At 30.0% G+C, this 9,422-nt stretch overlaps 1 protein-coding gene and 1 long non-coding RNA gene across 2 annotated transcripts; both read right to left on the bottom strand.

Annotated features, from left to right (window-relative positions):
• Nucleotides 1-1,230: 1,230 nt before the first annotated feature.
• Nucleotides 1,231-3,339, bottom strand: LOC145187282 (thymocyte nuclear protein 1-like). Its single transcript, XM_080063629.2, has 3 exons — nucleotides 2,145-3,339; nucleotides 1,817-2,031; nucleotides 1,231-1,671 (listed from the first exon to the last, which is right to left on the bottom strand). The coding sequence occupies exons 1-3, from the start codon at nucleotides 2,373-2,375 to the stop codon at nucleotides 1,347-1,349; spliced, it is 771 nt and encodes a 256-aa protein (XP_079919755.2). The 5' UTR covers nucleotides 2,376-3,339; the 3' UTR covers nucleotides 1,231-1,346.
• An 825-nt stretch (nucleotides 3,340-4,164) lies between these two features.
• Nucleotides 4,165-8,779, bottom strand: LOC149891696 (uncharacterized). Its single transcript, XR_016449851.1, has 4 exons — nucleotides 8,644-8,779; nucleotides 8,348-8,570; nucleotides 8,086-8,265; nucleotides 4,165-6,180 (listed from the first exon to the last, which is right to left on the bottom strand). It is a non-coding gene; the product is annotated as an uncharacterized LOC149891696 (long non-coding RNA).
• Between the last annotated feature and the right edge of the window lie 643 nt (nucleotides 8,780-9,422).

Raw genomic sequence — 9,422 nt, 5'->3', positions numbered from 1 at the left:
TTCAAGTTCGACTTTCTCAAGCACGAGCTTGAAATTTTCAAGTCTCGTTTACGCATTCGCTCAAGTCAATTTTTCAAGTCTGACTTGACAAAGTCGAACTTGAGGTTTCAAGTCGAACTTGACTCAAGTTCGGTTCTTGCATTCCACCCTTAGAGTGGGATCTGGCGAGAGTTTTACACTATACACATCGTTAAATAATTCCGTATAGGCAAGATTATCGATTCTTAAATATCGTATCTTACTAAAGATTACACTCATCAATGAAAACCTGTACAAATAACTTACAATCTACAATAATCAATTTTTTAATGAAGAAATTATAATGAAGATTGAAATTTGACTGAATTCATTTTAACTTTTTTTGAAAACTTGGTATAAATAATAACAAGAAATGCTAAATAATTTACAAAAACAGCAACTTTTATTTCCTTGACGGGTGATGTTTACAGTTATTATAAACATGTAAATGTATTTAATTAGTTTAAATTTGTTTTTTAAAAGTTCTTAATACAACAACTCGATATAACAAACCTTTTTCATTATCTTTAGAAAATTAGAATAGCTGAAGGAAACGGTTTTAGTGATAAGACCTAATAATTGATGGCAATTATGAGGGCAATTTCCTTTTTAAACAAGTCAGATATTGGTATTAAGGCAGCCCCAGATAAATTCATAGCGTGTTCCTACTAAATTTGAAAGTTATGAACATTTACTCGCTTTATCCAGCCTGATATAGACGATACAAAAACCTTCTCAGCCGATAAGAGACTGTTTGATCCGATTCATACTAACATAGAGAACGATTAGCATAACGAGTTTTTCATAAACAAAACTATTCTGCTTTATTTTGTCTAGTGACAAAGCTTTAAAAAGTGTTTTTATTTTGTGCCCAGATTATTCAATGTAATATTTCTACAAGTTCAGATTTTGAGAGATTTATCTATCCTCTGAAGTAAACTCTGAAAGGAAGTTTTACTGCCTTCCAGAAAAAATTGACCAGAACAATGGAGGTAAAAAAATCTTTCTCATTAAAAATTTTCCAAAGAATAGTAGCAATCTCCAATCTGTCAAGCTGATTGGTAAGATTTGAGAGAGTTACGTATAAATTACTAAAGTAAGGTTCACTTTGCACGATAGTTTTACCGAGTAATACATCTTATACAGAACATAAATTTTATTTAGTAGTTGCATTAGGAATTTTAGTTTAAACTTCAATAACAAAAAGAAGTATTTTAATGGGGTTTCTAGAGCATTTATTTAAAAAGTTGAGTAAAGACTTTAAAATATATTTACATAAAGAGAATAGCAATATTTTCAGACTCTTTCTAAATCAATAAAAATTATATCTATTTCTCCTCCAGTGTCAGTATAAACTCATACTCTTCTTTTGTAATTGGTAAGACTGATAAGCGAGGTTTTGTAATCAACGCAAATAATTTCAGAGCTCCTTCCTTATTTTTTTTATGTTGAAGATAGAGATCTTTTAACTCTGGAAGTGCTATAAATCTTTTTAACAGGCGATTAAACTTGACATCGACAGAATACCATTTAGGATTTTCCTCTGTTGATTTTGAATCATAATAAATAGATTTACTGTCAAATTGAGTTGAGTCAGGATAACCAGATTTTACAATATCAACTATACCAGCAATTCCAGGTAACTTACAGTTGCTAAAAAATGAAATAAATTAATTATCAAGCTTTATCAAACTATTAGATAATTTTGTACTCCATTACAGAACAAATTCAGAAAACAATCAAAAGTTGAGTTCTACTTATTTGTTTTGTTCAGAACTAGTATGAAAAATTTTTTTACCTGTGGTAAAAGAAAGCTTGATCACCAACTTTTATCTCATCCCTTAAGAAGTTGCGAGCTTGGTGGTTTCTTACACCATCCCAGATACTTGTTTGGTCTGGCTTAGCCTTTAAATCCTCTATTCCAAACTTCACATCTACTCCATTTTGGATACGAGATTCTGGTTCTGATTTTATTAGCCAATACCTTTTTTCATTTCCTACAACATCACTTTTCTATAACATAAAGTAAATCAACAGTATTAAAATACTTTCAACTGTATATTAATTCAACAGGCAGCATATTTTTTTTTTTTTTTTTTTCAAATAAATTACACTGTTTAGTTTACTTTTTCATCGGTGACACTATCTTTAATTGTTTTCTTATCTTTTTTTGAGCCTTTTGCTTCCTCTTGCACAACCACCTCATCAATTTCCTTTGTTTCTTCAATTGGTTTGGCTTCTTCTTGCTCTACCTCAGGTTCAACTTTAGAATCTTTTTTTGAAACTTTAGCTACTTTCGCTGTTTTTTCGTTAGCTGTCTTTTCGTTAACTTTTCTTTTCGATCTTGCAGGCGCCATAATAGAGCTAGAATGTGCAAGACAGAGAAAAGTTCGTGGCTGGTTGTCTTTCAATGCTTGAATTCAATTTTGGCTAAAGTTGAAAAGCTATTTTGGCGGTAAATCTACAACCAATCAGATACAGAGAAATCAAGACACGTGTTAATTTGGGTATAAAATTTAGTTCGGAGAATGGACTCGACATTTTCTTTTTCTTTTCTTTTCTTTCTTTTTTCTTTTTCTTTTTTTTTACTTCTTTCAGCCATTGTTGTTATATATTCATTGTGTTGCTTTTGAATATGATTGAATGGTATATGTAAGCTGAAATTTCGTTTCCTTTCTTTTACCTATGTTTTTAGTTACGCAAAGTTCTATTCTTAAATTACACCAGCACGAGAGTAATTTGACTCTAGTCATAAGAGATCATTTTTAAACCGAATGTGCAAAATTTATTTCGACAAATTTTTATTGCCTACTTTCTATAATTGGATAGTCTATTTTAATTGTAGAAAGTAGGCTATATATATCATGAGATCTCGCGACTGCTATGATTTGAACCACTAGTATAACGAGATTCCACCAGAAATGTTTTTTTGTAGGATTACCTTTAAGAAGTTAAAAATTGTGCCAAACAAAGTTTGAAAATCATAGAATTGACTTATGCGTGATAGGATCCTTTGAGGGTAATTAAGGTGAAAACTCTAACTTCATCTCGGTTGTGATTATTAATTTCAGTTTAAAAAGTTTTAACATTACAGTAGCCGTAAAAAGAACATGGCATAAAAAGTAATTTCTGACAAGTTGAGCAAAATTTTATCGAATGACAATTTTACCAAAAAAAAACGAGAACTTTTTTGCAATTTCCTTAACGTTTAACAGGTATATAACAGGTATATAAGAATATACTTTTACCTGAAACGTCCATACAAAATATACATTTAAAGAGCATAGTTATCGTTTGGAAAAACTGAGATTAACAGTATTTTTCTCATTTTGAGTATGTTAAATGAAAGTAAAAGTGCCAGCGTGCCATGCGTATTTTATGCGTCTCTTGTGTGCTGTACTTTTCTTGCTGGTAACTTTTTGCATTTTTTGCGTTTAAAACAAGAATTGGTTTACATTCTTCAACAGAAAAACTATTAATTGGCCTTTTCACTGAGGGAGAATATTCTTCATTTAATTCTGTAGTCATAATTCATCGAGGACAGTATAAATCTGTCTTTTTTAAACCTTTAAAAAGAAAACGTGCTTGTCAATATTCATATTTGCTTAAAAAGATTTAAAACTAGCAAACTTAAATATATTTTAACATACTACAAATTAATTTTTAAAAATGTCTCACTTGCACGTGTAAAAAACCTTATTTCCGTGAGAAAAAAAAAAGGCATAAAACATTCTGAATATAATACGGATATGTTATAAGTTCTATTCAAAAAAAAAAACTTATATCAATAAAACTGGCTGAACGCATTTGGTGTATATTTTATGATAAACGTGTATTTCTTGATAAACAAGTATATAGGATCTCGATGACTAAACAGCTCAATCTTTTACGAGATTCCTATAACTGTATAATTTATAATTATATTCAACTACCAATAAAAACATAATAATGCTACGACTATTATATTTGTAAAAGCAATGTTTATTGTATCAAAACTAAAGTTTATTACTATATTATATTAATTTTTTTTTTTTTGTTTGTTTTGCCAATGCCAACTTACTCTAGTGGGTCTCTGGAGCCCAGGTATGGTTACACGCAGGGGGGTAGCTTTCCGTTCGCCAATTCTCTTGCAGAACTTTTTCGCAAAAAAAAAAGTTTATGAAAGCTTTTTATCTCATATAAAAGTTTTACAAATTTATTTATTTACAAAAAAACATACAGTAATAACGAAAGTCATGTAATGGTAAAACTTAGAAAAAAAGTTTTTTTTGTCACCTAGCGTGAGGCCCTGGGGAAAATCCGCTCAAGCCCCTCCCCAAACCTTCTACGTTCAGTTTGTACCTTAATGCATAATTTTGGAATGTGATGTAGGAGTATAGGTCAAGGTAATACAAGAATATAACTTGGTTAATTTTATATATTGATGATAAAAAATAAAGCCACTTTTAATTTTTTTGTACTGCACGTCATTTTAATAGACTAATTTTTTTTGACATCCAACTCAAAGTGTTACATTCATAATTTTTATGTTAGAAGAACATTACCAATTAGACCTCCTGTTTATTGTTTTCCAATCAGCATTGCCATTTTGGTCAGTTAATTATTTCTGATTACATGCAGTCGTTGCCAACAACTGCTTTTTTTTTTTCTTCTTGTAATAGCGAAAGAATTTATCTCGATCATCTGTCGATACGAGTCCCATTTTTCGAGTTGTTATACCCGTCACCCTAAAAACAAAGTAATGCTAAAAAAAATAAATAAAGAAGAGCCGCTTTTGTTTCCATTATAGGTTTTGAAATTTGTATTATGCATAAATTTGTTTGGTATTTTTGATGAAATGGCAAATTTTCGCAAATTCGTTCATGTTTTTATTCGTCACTAATGGAAAAGCGAAACATTTATGCTTACTATGTCATTTTATACGTTTTGCTAATAACAAACTTTAAACTACATCATCATTTATTTTAATAATCTCTCAGTTCATATTAAATGTTATAAGCTGATGTCTAATTCTCACAAATATGCTCATTTTATTTAGTCAAAGTTTCATAAACCTTCTTGAAAAATGATTTTATCCTCTGCAATGGTGTAGAAGGGTTACCTATAAAAATATAAAAAAACCAACGCCATATAGATTTTACGGGCGTAAATAATATTATGGGAATAACGTTGCAACATTAGTTCAGAATTTAGTTTTACGAGTCACTTTCTTTTATATTTTCGCCGAACTTGCTTAACAAAGTGTTTAAAATAAAAGTTCTTATTGTTGGTTGTTTTCACAATTTTTGACTTCAGCATGAATTTTTTTGAACTTTGTTTTCTTAACAACTTGCTGTTTTAAGGTACTTGATCTGACGGTGATCAAAGAATAAGAATTATCATTATGCATAATTATGTATTGTGTATCACATATATTATTAGTAATTATGCATTTTTAAACGATACTAAGATTTTTTCTTCTTCTTTTTTTTTTTTTTATCAACTACATGTTTTTTTTTTTTTTATAAGCATATGAAATTTTTGAAAAAGGCTCGGGTATGCTTAAGCAAAAAGTTAAAAGAGGCTCAAAAATATACTTAAGCTTAAGCATATTTCTAATAAAATATGCTTATTTCAATACTTTCCTAAAGTGTGCGCGTTACTAAAGGTTAATGGGTATAAGAAAAATAAAAAGTTGACTTATGCTCTGTATTTGCTTTGGTTTTAATGTAGCTGAATTAATGTTATAGTATAATAACAAAAAATAAAACATATATACTACATACAAATGTTATCAATGGAATCAAAGATATGAACTTCGCATTCCTTCTCGTCCGGACCAATAAAGGTGTCATCTGGAAGAATTTTGTTGGCACTTTCATTTATAGCATCATCATACCTCCACCGGTTGAATATCACCCTGATTTCCTATGGGTTGATCACTGCCAGGATCTATAATGGATGGTGGCGGCACTTTGTAACTATCAAGGGCCTCTGGTTTAACAAGCGAATCTTCTGAGCCATCAGAAGTCATTAAACACCCAGTCATTGTCCAACATTTCTTCCTTTGCTTGTCATACGTTAAAGTGTTTAAAGCTTTCCGTCAGTGGCACTTGGTAGACCGTACCATAAAAGTCCTTTAGCAGCAACCACAGCATCTTTAAAATTCTCCTGCATCTGTCCCTTCAAATTGTCCAGCAAAAGAACAAATTTATCAAGCTTTTGTTCTTTTACAAATAATAAATTTAGAAATATATATATTTAAAATTTTTAAGTAAATGAAATTCAAATTTTTAAAATAGTTTATGGAGGCTCACGAATATGCTTACATATGTTTGTTTTTTTTCCAAATCTGAGTCTCCATATGCTTATAAGCGTTATGCTTATAAAAAAAAACAACATGTATTCAAAATTTTTCTTAAACCAAAAAAAAAGATTAGATGATTACAACATTTAACGTTTTCTTTTCTTCCCTTTTCCCACACACCTTATCCACCCTTTTAATGGATTCCTCAATTTATAATTGTATCCAGTTTTTTTTTAATCAATTAACTAATATGTGGTAAAAAAATTTATTTTTATTTTGTACTTCAGATTGTAACATTCAAATATGTCAAACACAAGTAAAAATTAAAAAGATTGCCGCAAAACTGTTTCTTGTATTTGAAAAGCTTTAAACAGCAACATTTGTGATTGAAAGAGTGCACAACCACGTAAAAAAGGAATTAAATTTCAAAATGTTCCAAGAAGAGAAGTAACAACTGTCAAATTTTGCTTTAAAAATTTGACCAAGTTGACTAAAACGTTTAGTTTCCTGCATTGTTTAATTTTAACTCTGGCCAGATAAAAAGCCAAACACTCGAAATTCTATAAACTATAAGTGGTTGATTTGTAAGATTTGAAAGCTAAAGCTAAATGAAAAGCATCCATTTAAAGAAAAACAGAAAAAATAAAAAAATACTTTTTTATTATTAATCTCAAGAACATTAAGAAATTGCTGGATTTGATCAGCACAAACCATGTGAGATTCATCTTTTTTGTGTTCTCAAAGTTGTCAACCTCATGTATGGACCTTAATCGCATACAAGTATACACCCATGCTGTTGGTGACATTGACTAAAAAAATCTTCCAACTAAATGAGACTCAAGAACGTTTGGAATCTGAAGAAAAATCGCAATAAGTTTGTTGCAGCTGGATCATCAATAGGCAAGACTGAGGAATTTAGTAATTCAGCAGTTAAAACTTGTTTGGTGATTGCTAAAGATTTTAAAATTGTTCTGGACTTGATTGCACAAGTGAAGCTTCTTCATCTTTTAGATGTTGTTAACCAGCTGTTTAAGAACCTGCTGCAGTACTGACCAAAAGCAAAAGACTGGCCTGTAAATCTTAACAATTAGATACAACCCTTTCGTGGCGGTCAATTTACAGGGAATATATGCAGTAAGCTGTTGCAGAATGTTGACATCCTTCATAAAATGGCTGAAAAATTTTTCACCTTTTAAGTTTAAAACTTATTTGAAACTTTCAAGCAAAGAAACGTTAAAAGAAAGTTTCAACGCTTAAAAACGTTGTCAATTTATGTTTTTAACAACTTTAGATGACAATTGCCTCAATATTGAACACTTCAAGCAATCATACTTCCGCTTGCCTATCAATGTGACTGCTAAAGCATATGCTTTTTTTCCTATGTACCAAAATTCATCGAAGACATGGCACTTCAGTTGGATTATTCAGTGAACAACCAAAAAAAACAATGCATTCAAAATTTCAAAGATTGCTAGAAACGATACAAAAATAAAACAAACAAGTGTGTCAAAATAGGAATAAATGGATTGGAATTAAACAAGGGGAGGAATAAAAGCCAAAAAGTCGAAAAGTCAATAGAAATAGATAAAAATTTGTTTCTCATACTTTTTAGAATCGCATAACCTAAACTTACATTGGATTTACAATGTTATATATAATGCATTTGGGTTTTCGAGGCAACATTTTAACTAGCAAGTTAATGCGGCAAACTTCTTATGACCTAGAAACTATTAACTGCGTTGCTGTTGAGAGGTCTAAGTTATATTTTTAACTATACTTACAGCAAGGTCTGCTCCTGATGCCCGAAAACTCATCTGAGTTGCAAACTCTAACTCGGATGAATTTAATGTGTAACGCATTTCTTCGTTTCGTTCGTTCACTTACTTGAAAGATCGAAATTTTAGAAATTTTAGAAATTTTGGTTGAACCACTCTTGAAACTTTTTTTTGTTCTTAAACAATCTGAAAAAACTAAGATATTTAACACGGGAGAAATTTTTGAAAACTTTAATTAAGGGAAACTAAAAATACTTTATTGCAATACTTGTTGACGCTTTTAACCATGAAGGATGTTGACGCTTTTAACCATGAAGGATGTATGATGTTTTTAAAAATGTCTTTTTTATTCGGTTACTGTCTTTTCATTATAACTTTAACCTTGTCAAGATTTTCTTCAGTTTTTTCCCAGCATCTATTAAAACCTTGAAACAAAGTTGTTTTCTAACACACAACTGTGATTGCAACGCCTCAACACTGGTTATCAAAATCTGAAAGGTAATTTGTTTTTCAAAATTCAATTAAAAATGAGAAAAGTATTTTACCAAAAAATTATATAAATACCTTGGAGAGTATCATTCATAATTTATCTTTCATTTTAATGCTACATAACTTTTTTTTGCAAACAGAATATTTTTTGAAACAATATATTTTTGATCAAATTCACAAAACACGCGCTTTCAATAACAGATGTTTGACTGCGTGGATATCGCTATTTATAAAATCTATGAGATTTTCTCTTAAAGAATAAAATGCACTAGGCATTTGTTTATGTCGTTAAAAAAAACAAGTTCAAAATAGTGATTTTAATTTTTTGATTTTCGGCCAGGACTTTTAAAAACTCTTCCACTGTGTGTAGAACATTTTAGGGAAGAAACGCTGCCTGATCAGAAGAGATTTCAACAAAAATTAGCGCTTTACTTGCAGTGAGTGCTTACTATCATGAAAGCACCTAATATCTAAACTTTCGATCTTCAAATTTAATCTGAAATTAGTCTTAACATCTTGTCTTTTAGCATGAATAACTTGTAAAATGTAAAATGTAAGCGCCACCTCGAATTGAGATAAATAAAATCAATAATTAAATGAAAAAGCAGTAAAAATCTTAGAAACATTTAGATAATACATAACTGGTATTTTATATTTGATCACCATCGGATCACTACCGAACACGGGGACAGCTTATATAAAGATATAAAAATATATTAGACACTCTTTAAACTATTCAAAAAAACTTTTAAAATGAAGCACTATAAGTATATTTGCACTGCTTTGTGAGTCCTTTTGATATGACTTTTCTTTAAAAATACTTAGATGCAAATTTTCTTCAAAAATAGGTTTTT

This window comes from Hydra viridissima, unplaced genomic scaffold, assembly GCF_058129835.1.
Source record: "Hydra viridissima isolate aposymbiotic clone 2 unplaced genomic scaffold, HvirCarnegie_v1 scaffold_2, whole genome shotgun sequence".
NCBI classification, from domain to species: domain Eukaryota; kingdom Metazoa; phylum Cnidaria; class Hydrozoa; order Anthoathecata; family Hydridae; genus Hydra; species Hydra viridissima.
This window is presented reverse-complemented; position numbering and strand designations above follow the sequence as displayed.